The sequence below is a fragment of the Squalius cephalus genome (genome assembly GCF_949319135.1).
Source record: "Squalius cephalus genome assembly, chromosome: 20".
Taxonomy (NCBI): domain Eukaryota; kingdom Metazoa; phylum Chordata; class Actinopteri; order Cypriniformes; family Leuciscidae; genus Squalius; species Squalius cephalus.
Window position 1 is genome coordinate 34,112,359 of NC_137141.1, and position 18,539 is coordinate 34,130,897.

At 36.4% G+C, this 18,539-nt stretch overlaps 1 protein-coding gene across 8 annotated transcripts in view; it reads right to left on the minus strand.

Moving 5' to 3' along the window:
• Window positions 1-14,256, minus strand: part of cep170ba (centrosomal protein 170Ba) — a 50,785-nt gene extending 36,529 nt beyond the window's left edge. For 4 of the 8 annotated variants that reach the window (XM_079852513.1, XM_079852508.1, XM_079852507.1 and 1 more), the window contains exons 1-6: window positions 13,784-13,931; window positions 12,784-12,909; window positions 6,054-6,143; window positions 3,525-3,605; window positions 3,204-3,260; window positions 2,151-2,283 (exon numbers count right to left, since the gene is read on the minus strand). In XM_079852513.1, the coding sequence (XP_079708639.1) occupies window positions 2,151-2,283; window positions 3,204-3,260; window positions 3,525-3,605; window positions 6,054-6,143; window positions 12,784-12,909; window positions 13,784-13,801 (505 nt within the window). In that variant the 5' untranslated portion in view covers window positions 13,802-13,931. Of the gene's footprint in view, window positions 1-2,150; window positions 2,284-3,203; window positions 3,263-3,524; window positions 3,606-6,053; window positions 6,144-12,783; window positions 12,910-13,783; window positions 13,932-13,977 lie in introns of those variants that run through there. The other 4 variants (XM_079852512.1, XM_079852511.1, XM_079852509.1 and 1 more) reach the window with 4 other exon arrangements.
• Window positions 14,257-18,539: the final 4,283 nt, after the last annotated feature.

Consider the following 18,539-nt stretch of genomic DNA (forward strand, 5'->3'; position numbering starts at 1 on the left):
CAGCTCTAGAGAAGCACATGACCTTCTCTTCCGCATTAATAACACCAGTTACAGCGCGAGATAAACATTAATGAGCATCTGAAAGTGTGTTAAAAGATAGAGTACAACTTATCGAAGTCCGTATCATGTCTCATGGAATCGCCCAATCAGTGTTTCAACCGTGGAAAGACGTCAGTAAACAATGTCATGTAACGTCACATTTACCTCAGAAAAAACATATCCAGTGACCATAAACTCGTTAGTCAGCTAGAAGAATTAACTCTAGAGAGGAGCATTTTGCTAAATATATGCACCATATTACATATTCATTATCATTTTTAATGTTCTTCAATATTTAATGCATGTTTGAATAAATTTGGAAAGTTTTTTATGGCAGCCACCATTTAAATGTGTATATAATTTCATATAACTTTATTATTATAAAAATACATAAGTGTAATTTAAGTGTTTGTATACAAATCAGTTCATTTTTACCTTCAATATTACAGTAGGCTAATGAAGCCTATAGGCTACAACTGACTCCCATAGTTTACAATAATAGTTAAGAGATTTGTTTTCCTTGAGAAAATCTGCAATGTACTGTACCTGATATCCAAAATAATCAATATTGAATCGAAATCGAATCGAATTGTGAAATTTGTGTCAATACCCAGCCCTAATATATATATATATATATATATATATATATATATATATATATATATATATATATATATATATATATATATATATATATATATATATATATATATATATATATATATATATATATATATATATATATATATATATATATATATATATAAGGGCTGGGAATCGATTAAAAAAAATTAACTAATTAATTGCACAATTTGCTGTAATTAATTGCATTTCCCCCAAGCTTGTAATCATCAATATTTAAACTTAGAATCACCTAATTAAATTAAACACCACAGGAAAAAAAAGGAACAGAAAATAGCCCTATATTACAATAATATTAAACATCAATATATCAATGTATTATTCTTTTTCAATAATCAATCAACAATCAATTTAACAGATTTTTTTTTTTTTTTTTTTTTCCTACTAATTATCAAAATAAAATATAGCCCTACAAAGCTATTATTACCAGAGCATGTGATCAGAGCAGGTCATTTTACCATTGTTGCCAGCATGACTATACCAGCTCAGCAAACAGAAGTCCACTACTGAGAAATTTCACCTTATTTGAGCGGACTTTGCTTTTCCAGTGCGTGATCGGTACATGATTGGAGCGTTTGGGCCGTTAACGACAGAGCAGAACATTTAGCAGAGAGCGCAGACACACACACACACACACACAGGGAACGGAGAGTGCAGCGGCGCACACACGGAGCAGAAAAGACCCGCTCATGAAAGCTGCGCGAGAATTAAACCTGATCGCCGAACACGGAGGGGCGGGACGGCATATTTTCGGCAATCATACAAGGCAAAAAAAAAGTGCTGCGTTAATTGCGTTATTTTTTTTTAACGCGTTAAACATCTCAAATTAATCGCAAAGATTAACGCGTTAATTCCCCCAGCCCTTATATATATATATATATGATTTTCTTAAGTCTTAAAAAGACATGGCACACCTATGACTGAAATTATCTATAAAGCAAAGTTTGTGCGAAAATATAAATAAATTTGAGCAGTTTGCTTTGCAAGCAATACAGTGCAGAAATACTACATTTCAGCTGTGGCTCAAAGTCAGGCGAGGTCGGGCGAGGTCAGGCGAGGTCAGGCGAGGTCAGGCGAGGTCGGGCGAGGTCGGGCGAGGTCAGCGCGGCATGGAGATACCAGATAAAAATTAACCTTTTTCTAACAGAAATAGCTGATAAATTCACAAGGCAAATCTTTGAAGAAAAAGTTAAAGTCAACATGAAACAACGTTCAATGACCACATCTCCAAATAAAACAGGACATTCTAGAAGGTAAAAGGTAGGAATTGATTTTATCAATCAAAGATTATTGAATTGTGAAAAGTGTCTGTATAGAGATTGTTTGAGAGGAGGAGAAAGTTATTACATTAAAGTGTGTATATCTTCACAATTTTTCATTATATAGTAATGTCACTGATGAATCCTTCACAATAACACCAGAAACATGACTTTAGAAAGTGAAGAGTTCATCATGTCTGTCAGACGTACCCGTGATGTTCTTCCGCTCTGTTTTTTCTGATTTCAGGCGTAACGAGTCTCTCTGTGTCTCCTCTGTCCTGATGCGCTTCTTGGCTTCCGGCGTCTCCTGACCAATCTGAAGCTGGCTGGTGTATTTCTCATGCTGGAATCCAGAGAACATATAAATGACATGAGCATCTCTCAACACACACACACAAAAAATACAGCATTTCTTAATTGTAGTTCATGTTAATTTATAAATGCATTATCAAAATTAGGGCTGTCGATTTAAAAGCATTTTAATAAATCGGCATATCACGTAATTATATAGATTAAAAAATTGATTTATAATTAGATAAAAAATTTGACAATTTTTTTCCCTCCAAATTTTGTTTTTTTTTTTTCTCGCAAAATTCCGTTTAAATTTTTATGGATTCCATTTTTTTCCATTTTAATTTTTTTATTTCTCCATTTTAATGGTTGAATAAAAATTTTAGTAATCAAAAAGCACGTCTAATTAGTTGAAATCATGAAACTTATACAATTTAACAACAATTTATTAAAAGTTTAGCAAAAATTACATGTGTAGGGCCCTATGAAATAGTTTTTGTTTAGTTTTTTTCAAATTACATTTTATTTTTTACAAAATTCTGTGTTTTCGGTTTTTCTGGATTCCATTTCAATGGTTTAATAATCAAATTCATAAAAATAAAAAAACATTTCTATTTAATGGTTAAATTAAATTTTTAGTTTTAGTAAATTCAATTAGTAAATTTTAAATGTTGTTCTTTATTCTGTTTTCTTTTTACCAAATTCTGTATTTTCTGTTTTAAGTTTGGTGTAATTAAGTTTTAATAATCAAAAAGCACATTGACATAAAATAAAATTCTATTAAATGTTTCTGTAATTCTAATTAAATTACTGTGTAAATACATTTCCTACCCGTTTCCACATAGTCAGTGTGTCATAAATGGCATGTATGCACTGAAAAACAGCTGAATATTTCTATAGCGCTTTATACAATATTAGAATATTCATATTTCCTATAAATGTGCAGGAATAGAGAGATTTCCTCAAATGTACCTTGAGGGCTTCCTCGGGCACTTTGTGTTGGCTTCTCTCCAGGATGTATATGTGTGAATGTGCGAACAGTCAAGGAACAAACAAACCATCCCATAATGATCAGAGAGAAAGGACAAAACTCATTGGAATTGCTTGTGCATCATTTCTATGGAGCTGAGCACAACACTGTCCTGAACAAACCGTCTCATAAACAAGAAAGCTGCTTTTCTGCTCATTATCAGGCGTTTCTGCAAGCTTAGCGCTTTTGGTTTTGCTAAAATCCTTTAAAGAATGAGTCAAACCACAGCGGGCGTGTGTGCCCGTTTGAGTTTGAGGAAGGATATCGTATCCGAAGCGAATGACATCTGATAACTTCAGGGTGATGTACGTCTGATCAGGGATGCGAAGGTCGTTCACGAAGGTCTGAGGAGACACGAGATCACAAACACACTGATAGTGAAGCACGACTATACACACATTCTTCAATGCACATCTTTATAAAACTCAATAGTGAAAGTTGTGAGTGTTTATTTGTTACATTACACACAACTCTGATCTCTGTTCACAAAGCGCTTCAAGCTTTCTTTATTTCCACATTTGTGTAAATTGCAACTGCACATCCAGTGAAAACATTAACCCTTGTGTTATGTTGGAATTCTGTGCACTCCCCTTATGGTTCGGGTCAAATTGACCCTAATTGGATTCAATACAATTCCTCAAAAATCACACTATGAAAAACAACAAAGATTCAGGTACAAACTGTAAACTTTTAATATCAACATTTGTCAAATATTCCAAAAAATATATATCTGAAGATATTATTTAATGAAAATGTTTTTTAACCATTTTTTAAAACTGTTTTGTTTTGACAAAATTTGAATATACATTATATTTATATATATTTGCATATACATTTTTTTTCACTTTTTTTTTTTTTTTTTTTTTGCTTAGAACGTCATAACAATTAATCAATTAATCTGAGCTAATTTTTCCTGCTATGTCGAAGTCTCAAGATATTTCAGATATCTTGAATATATAAATGAGAGCTTATTTTACTATCTGTCTGTCAAAGATTTTCATTTGTAATTTACAATTAATTCTGAACACCATGATTTAGCTTTTTCAAGTGTGTTTGGTTTGGGTTAGAGCACTTTTAGATACACTTACACTTTAGAACTGGAGTTGATGCCCTGACATACATCAAATGTTTTTATTTTTTGTCTGTACAGTTGCTTTTGAATAGATGCCTATGATGGTCAAATTGACCTGCGAACATCACAAACGTAATAGTAATTTTGTTTGTATATGTCAAAAAAAAAAAACTCCAGCATGTTGAAACTTTGCATGCATGTTCATGATGATAAATGTGAAAAAGTCACAAAATATCAAGAAAAAAAAAAAGGTTTCATATTTCAGGTAGCTTGAAAAAATAAATGATAGGTAATTTTTACCATCTGTGGCTGACAAAATATTTTTCTGTATTGAAATAAGTGTGGAAAACCTATTTTTAGCTTCATAAGGTAGTAAAAAAATAAAATAACAAAGTATAACCAAGAAATGTTATTATTTTGGGTCCGTACAGTTGCCTTAGAGCGTTAAAATATGCGGGTCAAATTGACCCGCGAACATCACGAAAGTAACAGTAATTTTGTTTGTATATGTCAAAAAACACCAGCATGTTGAACACCAGCTTTGCATGCATGTTCATGATGATAAATGAGAAAAAGTCACAAAATATCAAGAAAAAAAACATAGGTTAACCAGTATTTCCAACAACTAGAAAATCTAAACGGGTCAAATTGACCCGCAACATAACACAAGGGTTAAACTGGGTGACAAAGGCATTGCTTGCACGTCTGACGTATGATTTTACACATTTGTTGGTGCGAGCAATGCGAGAAAGCATTTATCATGTTGTTTGTAATCACTACAATAATTATAAGTAAATCAAACATGTAAAATCTGTACTCTTTTTATTTGTGCATGCAGAAATTGAAGCCTTTGTAAAACAGTGTGATTTTACACATTTACAAGATGATTTCGAAATTAATTTAAATTAAATTAATTTTCAAATGAGGCCCATCATGATCATGAATTTTTGTGCTGACGATTAATTGTCATACAAATAATTGTGATTTAATTCTGTTTGGTTTATGTCACTTACAGTGCAAGCCTCATACATTATTTTTTAACTGTAAATCGTATATAACAATAAAAATTATAATACAATAGACCCACGATTTACTTTAATGCTGTGAATAAATAAATAAATAAATAAATAAATATACACACTATAATATAATTGAATAAAATAATAAAAGCTACGTACAATACATATATTATAATATATGCAGTCTGATTAAACCCACAAACCTTCATTTCGTAAGATATTATATTACATTATATGCAGTCTGAAAATTACGTATATAATATAAACTATATAACTAATATAATTAAATAAAATAGTACTAATAAAATACTAGTAATAACAAGCTATATACACACACACAATACAATACATTAATATAATATAACATAATATATGCAGTGTGATTAAACCCACAAACCTTCATTTCGTATGAAGGAGGTTCTTGACTATCTTTATGTACTTTACAAAAGTTTTTTACATGCTTTGGCAAAATGTGATTTTCAATGCACAATTATTGCGGTTATCTCAAATAATTCTGATTAGTAAAAAAAAAAAAAAAAAACGATTAGACGATCAATCAATAACCACAACAGACCCATTTCAAATTGTAGTTGTTAAATCACACCATTTGACGAATTAAATGCATTAAAAATCTTAGCCAAAAACAAGCAGCCGTATATAAAACCCATATTTGTGTGAGTTATTAGTCCGAGTGAACTCACCCCGTTGAGGCTGCCCAAATCTTTGACCAGGTGCTCGTCTGTCGACACGTCATAGTTGATCACAGCGTGTTGTTTGTCCACACTGCGAGACTGCCAAGGGGCAAAGAACAGAGAGCAGATTAACAACATGACCTTATCACAGAATAAACGTGAACGCAAATCCAGTGGAAATGCGGAGAAGGACCAGAAAACCACCTTTACACCGTGTCCTAACCAGACGCGACGCCATAAGATTCCAGCGACAAATGTCTGTCCACACTAGACACGACTGCGAGATGCTCAAAATCAATCAAAACCCACAGCGAATCAGAACAGCGTGTGGGCGGAGTCAGACAATCAGAACAGCGTGTGGGTGGAGTCAGACAATCAGAACAGCGTGTGGGCGGAGTCAGACAATCAGAACAGCGTGTGGGCGGAGTCAGACAATCAGAACAGCGTGTGGGCGGAGTCAGACAATCAGAACAGCGTGTGGGCGGAGTCAGACAATCAGAACAGCGTGTGGGTGGAGTCAGACAATCAGAACAGCGTGTGGGCGGAGTCAGACAATCAGAGCAGCGTGTGGGCGGAGTCAGACAATCAGAACAGCATGTGGGTGGAGTCAGCCAATCAGAACAGTAGGTGGGTGGAGTCAGCCAATCAACAGTGTGTGGGTGGAGTCAGACAATCAGAACAGTGTGTGGGTGGAGTCAGACAATCAGAACAGCGTGTGGGCGGAGTCAGACAATCAGAACAGCGTGTGGGTGGAGTCAGACAATCAGAACAGCGTGTGGGCGGAGTCAGACAATCAGAGCAGCGTGTGGGCGGAGTCAGACAATCAGAACAGTGTGTGGGCAGAGTCAGCCAATCAGAACAGCGTGTGGGCGGAGTCTCGCGGCACCAGAGAGTAATCTTGACAGCACTCGCAAGAAAATGGATAAGTCGCTACATAATCAAATTCACAAATATTGCACCATTTAAACATTATTAAAAATACATAGAGTACTGAGTTACTAAAACAATCTTTGTCAAAGAATACACTTGTTTGTTCTCAGTTTGAACGTTCTTGTTTCCATTTGTTTAATTTCAAGATCTGAGGTGAATTATCCATTGTTGCTTTTACAGCCACAAAGCTGGAGCACTAAATGATATTCAGAGTCACATGACACGCTTTTAGCATTAAATAAAGCACATAAACAGCGCCTGAGATTATCATTAGCCGCGTTTCCATTACCCTTCAAATTGCGCGAATTGAAATTGCGAATTGAAAATACACCCAATGGAAACTTCGTCAATTTCGCAAAAACTCCCATTTAATCGCAAAAAAGTTTTTCCTCTCGCATGAGGTTTTTCAGGCAATTCGGAAAAGGAATATTTCGCAAAACTGCACTGGAAACAGTTTTTGCGCATTTACAGGTCACCTGATGTAGACGACGCGGTGTGTTTGGACAGAGTATGAGACAGAGTTCTTTATTAAATTCATAAAAGACAGAAGAATGACAGAAATACTGGATTCTAAACCTCAAATAAATGCCACAATCAAGACCTCGACGCAGATCTGAGGGAGAAACACCCAGAAACTCCTCATATGAGCCGCTCACAGTATAATAAGGGTCGTTCCTTACCATTAATGCTTGGATAACACACATACGTCTCCTTTGATTAATAATAATAATGTCTAGTGCAGTGGCTGTGATATATATATATAAACCTATCAACGTCCGTTGCCATGATTTTCGGAATATTATCGAGGAAAAAATGAGGTTTTAGTCGCATAACATCGGTTAATGGAAACGCCGCCATTTCGCAATAGTTTTTTATCGATATTTATACAAAATAAATAGCAATAGTTTTGCGCAAATCTGTAATGGAAACGCGCCTATTGCCACACTTTGTGTTTGTTGTTCCAGCGCCGTGTCGCCGTCGCGGCTGGTTAGGACAAACACTCTGATTAACATGGAAAAGAGGCTTTTATCGCACGTCGCGTGTAGTTAGGACACGGTGTCAGCGTAAAACGTCTGCTGATGTGTTTACAAGAACTAACGGCCTGAAGGAGAACAGAGCCACGGCTGCACAATCAGTCTTCTGAAGATCCGATCAGATAACCCTTGAGATCTGGCCACAGGAAGACACAATTACCCAGCAGCATTATCAGAGCTAGTGTTCATTCATCAAAGCAGATCTGCCCACACTCGTTTACTGCCTCATTAGTGAGATGATGTCATCGTTCAGAGACTTCATTATACAGGGTGTTGCTCTTGTTGAGTCTAACCGAGGCTCATTTACAGGCATCTGGAGATTGAGCTATGAGGCATTTGACTTTTCGGTCACTTTTTACATGCATAATAAACATGCATGCATCATATGAAAATATATTGCGGTATATATATTTTTTTTTATATGAGTATTTTTTTTACTTTAAATCGCTTCAACAATAAAAAAAAGAATAAAATAGACACATGATTTACTTTAATGCCGTGAAAATGATTATGTATATAATATAAAGCAAACTATATAAATATCATTTAATTTAATATAATAAGGCTATTTACAATACAAAACAAATAATATAATATAACATTATATAATAATATATGCAGTCTGATTAAACCCACAAACTTTCATTCCTTAAGGATATCTAATTATGCAGTCTAAAAATGATTATGTATATAATATAAACTATAAAATTATATAATTTAATAAAATGCATAATAAACATGCACGCATCATATGAATGAAAGTACACTGAAGTTGCACACAATGTCAATGCATCACAACAAAACATTTTAAATGTCCAATAATGATGGTGCATCTTGAAAGGGTTTGAAACAGTTGAACGAGTGCCAGAGTTCGCGGCTGGCGAGGAATGCGAGCGAGAGAGCGAGAGAGAGCGAGAGAGAGAGAGAGAGCGAGAGAGAGAGAGAGAGAGCGAGAGCGAGCTGAACAAGTGCTGGGACAAGGGCTGAACCCTCTTTTACCTTAAACTACTCTCTGTACTTATTTTTGTTACTAATATATATATATATATATATCTTTTTTCATTTTTTTTTTTTTCATTGTGATATATCTATGCATAATATGGAAATGTTATTTTTTTATTTTTTTATTGTTCACTTTTATTTATCTACCTGTACGTATATGTTTGTATATGTCTATTGCTTTGGCAATATTGTGCTATTTTACACAGTCATGCCAATAAAGCTCATTTGAATTGAATTGAATTGAATTGAGAGAGAGAGAGAGCGAGAGAGAGAGAGAGAGAGAGAGAGAGAGAGACAGAGAGAGAGCGAAAGAGAGCAAACAAGAGAGAGAGAGTGAGAGAGCGAGAGAGAGAGAGAGCGAGAGAGAGAGAGAAAGCGAGAGAGAGCGAGAGAGAGAGAGAAAGCGAGAGAGAGAGAGAGAGAGAGAGAGAGAGAGAGAGCGAGAGAGAGAGAGAGAGAAGCGAGAGAGAGAGAGAGAGAGAGAGAGAGAGAGAGAGAGAGAGAGAGAGAGAGAGAGAGAGAGAGAGCGAGAGAGAGAGAGAGAGAGAGAGAGAGAGAGAGAGAGAGCGAGAGAGAGAGCGAGTGAGAGAGAGAGAGCGAGAGAGAGAGAGAGAGCGAGAGAGAGAGAGAGAGCGAGAGAGAGAGGTTTGGATGCATGAATAGACAGAGCGAGGCTCTTGACTCTGCGGTGAGAGGGCCGAGCTGAACTGACCACAGATCAACACAACCGTATAAACAGACTCAAAACACTGCATTCTAGTGTCAGCAGAACAAGAGACCGAGAACACAGAGAACACAGAGAACACAGAGAACACAGAGAACACAGAGAACACAGAGAACACAGAGAACACAGAGAACACAGAGAACACAGAGAACACAGAGAACACAGAGAACACAGAGAACACAGAGAACACAGAGAACACAGAGAACACAGAGAACACAGAGAACACAGAGAGGCGCGCTTGTTTGAGTTGAGTTTAAGAGCGTCAGTAATCGGCCGTTCACTAGCGGTTCCTGTACAACACGAGCTTCATGACCGAACAGGAGATTCCTGTGCATTAATGGTTAATGGTGGATTAATGGTCATCGTTCTTACAGGGCTCGTGCACACACTGTACAAATGACATTCCAGGACTTTCAAGGAATTTTCAAGCACTACTTTTGTGGTTTTCAAGGATTACAATCAGAGATCTCACTTATCGAACGATTTCTTGATTATCTTTCAACTTCTAAAAAAGAAAGAATCTTGTAAATCGGTCATTCACTTGTCCGAGTAAAACAGTTACTTGTCTGAAAAAATAGGATTTTTTTTTAACCAATATTCTATCAGCTTTGGCATATTTAAATTTGCATATTTGGGATTTTATTTTATTTTTAACCTTTTATTAGGGGCATTTTTCCCCCTAATCTTATTTAAAATTAATCTTTTATTTAAAATTCTTAACTTTGATCAATAAATTCAATTAGAATAATAAGACACAATAGGGCTTGTAACCAATCAAATTAAATCACGTACCGCTAAAAATTAGATGTTATGGGATTGTTTTAAATAATTTTTTAATACAAATAAGAAATTAATTTATTTGACTTTTAAACATGAAACTAAACCGCCAGTAATTGGTGGCAGATGATCTTAATGAGTGAGTCACTGAGTCATTCATTCAAACGATTCATTTAAACAGCTGATTCATTCAAGAATGAGTCATTTGCTGCGTCTCAATTCGCCTGCTTATACTACGCCCTAAAAGTGTGTACTCTGATTGTGTGAAGAAAAAGTAGATACTTTTGAGAGTGTAGCAAAAAAGTAGACAAGCTTTGGGACACACTATCACGTCTTAAACGGTTGCTCATTATGATGCATTTAAAAGTTAATGACCGAACAGATCTTTAGAAAAGCCCACGTTGTTATTGCAGATGAAATATAACACGGATAACATTAAATAAATGTATTTTGATCAGGTTAAACTTCGATTAGTCACTCAAACGCACTCATAAGTCGCGCATGTCCGCCATGTTTTGTAGTTTTTACTCGTGTTTGTAGTTCCTCCTCCAAAGCGCAGTGGGTTGTGGGTAATATCAGCTGTTATAGTGAGCACGGATCCACACTTCCAAAATCTAACAGTAGACCATCCGGGGACTTCTGGCACACTCTTGATACTATGCTTTAGGACACACTTATGCCAATCTCACACACTGTTTAGGATGGATAGTGTGGACACTGGGTCTGAATCTTTAACCGATTCGTTCGAAACACTGAATCATTCAGCAATGAAACACGGCCGAGTGTTGCTGTGATTCTGCTGTGATCTTTGTTTGAAACTATTTTAGCAAAACAGTCAATATTTAATCAATCATTAATCATTAATATTAACTGCTTGTTAATTGAACTGTCATATGAAATCAGTCACCTTTTCAGTCATGATCATATTCAGGAAATAACATGTTGCTTTACTGTCACATGTTTATAAAAACTTCACATCTTGAATTTTTACCACAGTTTGTTGTCAACAGAGCAAACTTGTTTCCGTCAGTTCATTATAAATTTATAATACTAAATGTAATAAAATCAGAATCATTTTTGCGTTTTGGTGATTGCCAAGTTAAAATGTCAATAGTTGTTATTGATATTTTAATCAGGATACATCCCTTCAAAAAATCCACTTGTCCCGGACAAGCGTTAACGTCGAGCCCTAGCTAATATTAATCGGCTTTAAAAATAGTGATTATATCAAAAATATATGATTTTATTTTTTGCAATTTTGTCTGGTGTGACACTGCAGCTGTGTCTGGCTTATGCTTAAAAAAAAACAAAAACAAAAAAAAATGGTTAACCCACTGGAGTCACATGGATTATTTAATGGTGTCTTTACTACCTTTCTGGGCCTTGAAAGTGGTAGTTGCGTAGACCGTCAATGGAGGGACAAAAAGCTCTCATATTTCATCTTTATTTTTTTTTCTGAACATGAACTAAAGTTTTATGGGTTTGGAACGACATGAGTGTGAGTGATTAATGACAAGATTGTCATTTTTGGATCGACTATCCCTTTAAAGGGCTGGTATAATGCCCTTTTCACAAGATGTAAGATAAGTCTCTGATGTCCCCAGAGTGTGTGTGTGAAGTTTCAGCTCAAAATACCCCACAGATATTTTATATAGCATGTTAAAATTGTCACTTTTTGAGGGTGAGCAAAAACACACCGTTTTGTGTCTGTCCCTTTAAATGCAAATGAGCTGCTGCTCCCGGCACAGGGGGCGGAGCTTCAACAGCTTGTGTTCTTTTACCTCACACAGATACCCACTGAAAATTCCAAAAACTTTTAGCCTTTTATGTTCAAACCGGAGTCAGACAATGATGGAGAGACTCAAGAAGAAGTGACAACATGTAGAAGCAACAGGACCTTTCTGAATGGTTAGTTGATGAGTTTATGAAGCTGATGTGTAGTTATCTTCTAGTCATTGATTAGCATATTCTGTCTTGATAATCTATAAATCGCGTTCAGGGGGCGGGGTTTATGTAAATTTTAGGGGTGGTGATGTCACTAACCCGGGAGGAATGTGGTGTAGTCTCTACCAGCCGTTTGTTGTAGTCCTTAAAAAGTGATTTCTTTAAAAGCAAATATCTCCCTTTGCTTTGAACTTTGAGCGTCGTAACTTTGCAGATGTTGTTTATGCTCAAACAGCAACATTACACACTAACTAAAGTTAGAAAAGTCAAATCATAATCAAACACCCCTTTAAAGCGGCGGATCAGGAAGATGTGTTCAGTGTCTGACCTGTAGCATCAGTTCACAGTCCTCTCGGCCCACAAAGATCATCTCGCGGGGCAAGCGGTGGCGCGTGCCGGAGCTGCTCACCAGGAACCACGACGTCACACTCATCTTCACAACTCCATCAACTTCCTGCGGGACAAACGAGTGAAAAAAACGTCCGTCATAATCTGAGGATTGAGCTTCAACCACTGTGACCAGGACTGTTATCATCCAAAACATTTTTACTTTCTAATATATTATACATGCTTTGGTAACACTTTACAATAAGGTTCATTAGTAAACATTAGTTAATGTAACATGAACTAACCATTTGTTACTGTATTTGTTAATCTTTGTTAGCTGTTCATTGTTAGTTCACAGTGCATTGACTAATCTTAACAAGATTTTAATAAAGTATTAGTAAATGTTGAAATTAACGTTAACAAAGATTAATAAATGCTGTATACGTGCAATTCATTATTAGATCATGTTAACTAACGAACCTTATTGTAAAGTGTTACCCGTGCTTTTTTAATGATCTCATCATATGAAAGTTTACTTTTATAGGTTGATTTATCAAGATTTTCATTGAGGAACAAAAGTAGAGCAGGATTTTATCTATTAGAAAATGATTGTATGGTGAAATTTTGATATTAAATGTTGGTAAAGCGGTGGATGAGGTGTTTCGATGTCAATTATTAAATATGAGCAAATATGCCAATGTGAACAGTCTTAAATCATGCTGGATAATAAATCAATAAATCAAACTATAATCAATGTGTCAAAGAGAAATTATTCTGGTTTGTGTTACTGGTATCACGGTAAAGTTGTTATATTGTTCAGATAAACATGTTATTTTAGCTTCTGGTGTGTTTAAAATTGAATTGATCAGGACAAAGTTCAAGTCCAGACGTTTAAAAGAATCTCTGACAGAATCTCAAAGTAAAATAATACATTAAATCAGAAACAGAGCAAAATCTGTAAGGTGTATACCGGTGTAAAACAGCTAAGAGCTCAAACAAACCTGTAAATCAACATTCATTCATATTAAACCCAGGATTTCACGAACTATACGCGTTAATCCAAACCTCACAGTCGATATTCCTCGTTCATGAGCCACAACTACAACATGACAACCCAAATGAAGCCATTTAAACAGATAAACACAGAGAAAAGAGAGTAAAGCGAGGCAGAAGTGTGCAGGTAAAGCACTCACACCTTCTTTAGTGAAGCTCCGCGCGGCTAAAGCTCAACAGGAAGTTTATTCCTGACATTCCCGAACATCCGAGCGCTTAAACACACACTTTACGACATATAAATACGAGTTTAATGCGTCTCCATCAGTGCCAGAGGAAGAGACCTGATGTCGCCGGAGTTTGAGGCTGTTATTCCCGATGGATCGAGAGACTTTTATCCGCGAGCGTCTGTCAGAGTCTGTCGGTGAGTGACGTCACCGCGGCCGCAGCGCCTCCACCTGAAACTCCAGCCAGAAAAACTAGATCCACCTTCAATAATCACCGGATTACAGCATAAAAGCCCTCGTGCGCCATTATTATTGTCCATATCATGCGTTTGCTGCATAGTTACATACAGATATTAATGTGGTATTCTATAGCACAAATAGTATTTGGACACTAAAGGCACACTTAAAATGTGTAAATTCTTTTGCATTAGATAAGAAATTAAGTGGAAGCAAGTTTCATTAGAGATCAGATATAATTAATTAATATTAATGGCGTGTTATATGTGAGCCCACCAGACCTAATCCTAAATCTTCCTCATCATCCACTCTGATTGACCTCCTTTTGACTAACACTCCATAATTGTCAAGCCGGAGTTATCATTGCGCTATTGCATGTATACGCTCTGGCCTCTCATTCAAAAGGCCCCCAGTAATTGTAACAAAGCGCTCTTTGAAAAACCTTTGACATGCAAACTTTTCTCCAAGATGTTGCGGCTGTGTCCTGGGACAGAATTAATTCCTTCCCCTCCTTGGAAGAGGTAGGCTATGGTCTTTTTTCAAAAACACTTTCAGTCTGATTATGATTAAGCATGCCCCTCTGAAAAAAATTTGAATAAAAAATCGATATATAGACTAGACGGATTTCAGAAAAATGGCCTTCTATAAGAAGTGAGGAGCATTTATGGGTACAAGTTGGGAACCGGCCTACCTTACATATTTCAAGGGTGCTGAGTCCAGAAAAACTCCCAAAAAAAAATTCTTAGTTATTATGTAATATGGAATACATCCCATATCATATATACACTGGGAACATTTAAGAGTGATATTGATTGAATTGATATTGATTGATTGATATTGATTGTCGGCCTTAAAAAAATGACACAAATAATGCTTAATTTCACCTTAAAAGTTGGTATTTTGCATATATACATAAAAAAGGCAATGAGCCTCCATTATATCTTTGCTCTGACCCTTGACTATCGATCTAGAAACTTAATTTCCTCATCTTGATTGCCTTCTTACAAAAAAACTAGGAGAAAAATGGTCCAACGACTGAGCAAGATAGGCAATTTGGCGGCCATTTTGATATGCAAATTAGAAGGTAAAAAACTCAAAATTTCTCTTGGGTACCATTTTTTTTGGATTCAGCACCCTTGAAATATGTAAAGTAGGCCGGTTCCCGACTTGTACCCATTAATGCTCCTCACTTTCACTTTTTGGGTACATCCCATCTAGACTAATAGTCCCTGCATGGTTTTCCAATGACCTGGCTGAGATTATTCATCATAAAAATGCCCTCTGGAGAAAGGCCCGCTCCACCCAATCTCCAGTTGACCGGCTGGCCTTCCGTCAATGCAGGAATAAAGCAACACAGGCTATCAGAAATGCCAAAATCTCGCATTTTTAAGAGAAACTCACCACATGTGGCACTGATGCTAGGGCATTCTGGAAAACAGTCAAGGTAATGGAAAATAAAGTTATTTCCCCTCATTTACCAATTTCTATGTTATTTAATGACATTATTATTACTGAGAATTCTCGGATGGCCTCACATAAACCATCACTTTATTAATGCAACCAGTAGTCTCAATGGATACTTCAGTTACAACCTCAGCAGATGTCCAACTTTCTCCACCAAGCAACAGTGGCTTCTCCTTTATGCCTCTCTCCACCTCTGAAGTCCAGGATGAACTCGCACAGCTGAATACAAACAAATCTGCTGGCCTTAATGGTCTTGATCCCATGTTCTTAAAAGCAGCATCCCGCATTATTGCCGCTCCCGTCACAAGACTATTTAACATGTCCCTACAGCTCTCTGAGTTCCCTATTGATTGGAAATCAGCCATAGCCCAATTTCCATCCTACCATGCCTTGCCAAAGTTCTGGAGAAGCTCGTCCAAAAACAGTTAAATGATTTCCTGGATAAAAATCATAAACTGCTGGGTTGTGTTAACCCAATTTTGGGTCAAATATGGACTAACCCAACGTTGGGTTAAAAAATGCAATTTAAAAATGGACAAATTGCATTTTGGACAAAATCAAAAATGGACAAAAATGCAATTTAAAAATGGACAAATTGCATTGGTTACATTAAAAATGTAAACCAACGGCTGGGTTTGTCCATTTTTAAATTGAATTTTTAACCCAACGTTGGGTGAGACCATATTTGACCCAAAATTGGGTTAACACAACCCAGCAGTTTTTAGAGTGTATATTATTTGACATGCAATCTGGTTTTCGGACGGGACATGGGTGCATAACAGCCACCAAGGTCCTTGATGATGTAATTACAGCATTAGACAGCAAACAGGTCTACCACCTTTATAGACCTCGCCAAGGCCTTTGACTCTGTTGACCATAGGATCCGTATTGGTCTGTCCACCTCTAGCTGTGATTGGTTTGCCAATTATCTCACCAACCGTGTCCAGCAATTGAAGATTGAAAACATCACGTCAGACCCACTTATTATCTCTAAGGTGTGCCTCAAGGCTCCATCCTGGGCCCAACCCTTTATTCTATCTACACCAATGATATAGCCAGAGCTGCTGATTCATCTTTATGCAGATGATACCACTCAGCTGGTTCCTCTCCCAATTCTGTGGCTTCCAGTCTTAAACTCAGCTTCACCTCTATAGCAGTTCTTTGACCACCTCCGTATTAACACCAGCAAGACTAAATGTATCCTTTCTAGCCGAAAACCGGTTACCGAGACTCCACGTACAATCACCTGCATGAACGGTATGGCTCTGGAGTATGTCAAAACATATAAATATCTAGGCATCTGGTTGGATTCATCCCTGTCATTCATTACACACATCAATAACCTTCAAACAAAAGTCAAAGCTAGACTAGCCTTTCTTTTCTGCAATAAAGCTTCCTTTACTCATGCTACCAAATGCACCCTCGTTAAGATGACAGTACTGCCAATTTTGGACTATGGCGATATTATCTACAGAATGGCACCAAACACAGCCCTAAAAAAACTTGACACACTCTATCATTCAGCCATCCGTTTTGCCACTAATGCACCCTTTCACACTCATCACTGTGACCTGTATAAACTGGTGGGCTGGCCCTCCCTTCATACCCAGCGGCTCCATCATTGGTTTCTCTTCATATACAAGGCAATCCTGGGCAAGACACCTCTCTATTTGTCTCTCTTCTTCATGCCGTTCATAACACCTATTACACAAGATCAAGTAATTTTATTAAATTTAGTACCCCCCCCCCCCCCCCCAAACCTCCAAAATAACATAGTTGACTCTTGTTCCTGCTGACAATCATGAACCATATTTATACACACATACTTAAGCACTTTATTCTTTTTTCTTTTCTTTTTTCTTTGTTGTCTACCTTTTTTAATTCAATTGCTTGTTCTATGTGTCATGTGTTTGACTATGTACAGTTGTACAGTATGTTCCTATTTATTCCTGTAGCCTCTGGGGCCAGGTCATGTTTGTAAATGAGAAGTGGTTCTCAAACAGTTTACCTGGATAAATAAAGGTTAAATAAAAAAAAAAAAAAAAAATTACTTGGTATGTCATAATTATGAATTTAAAAAGCATGTTTTTTTTTCTTTCTTATGTGGTCTTATATTTTATATAATTTTCTTATAATGGTCTTCCATGAGGTTCCGTTGAGTTTGCTCTCCGCTAGATGGCGCTGTTCGCCACAGGAAGATCCTCTGATCAAGATCACGATGAATTCAAATCAGTAAAAATCAAGTTAAATTAGCTAAAATAACCAACAACAACAACAAAATCCTTATTTTACTGACCCTCAATAACCAGCTGTTTTTCACTGAAGAATCAGGATTCTCACAGTCTTGGAAAACCAGAGGGAATTTTGTGATTTATAGACTTCTAAAACAAAATATAAGCTATATTGAGTGTAAACTTTTTTTTATTTAAACCCATATCCAGTAAAAACAAAAACTATCTAGTATAATTATAGACAGTGAGGGCAAAAAAAAAACAAAAAAAAAAAACAAAAACACTCAGGAAAGCCGAGAACCGGTGATGATATATAAACAAAACAAACAACAAGAACATGGAAGTACCGAGGAAGTTCAAAATCATGCCATTTAATGCACATAATGAAGCTGACTCTGAGATCAACAAGAACATACATTATTTACAAGCAACACATGCTTTCTGTTATCATTTGTAAGAACCCTCAGGAAAAAGCGTGTAAATCTCATGCATTAGTGGATGAAACAGAGATGAGTCTCTCGAGTGTAAACCGGGCTGATGTTAATTGTGAGAAGGTCGTCGTGTGAGAGTCCGCGGATTCCTCTGTTATGTTGAATTGTGTGATG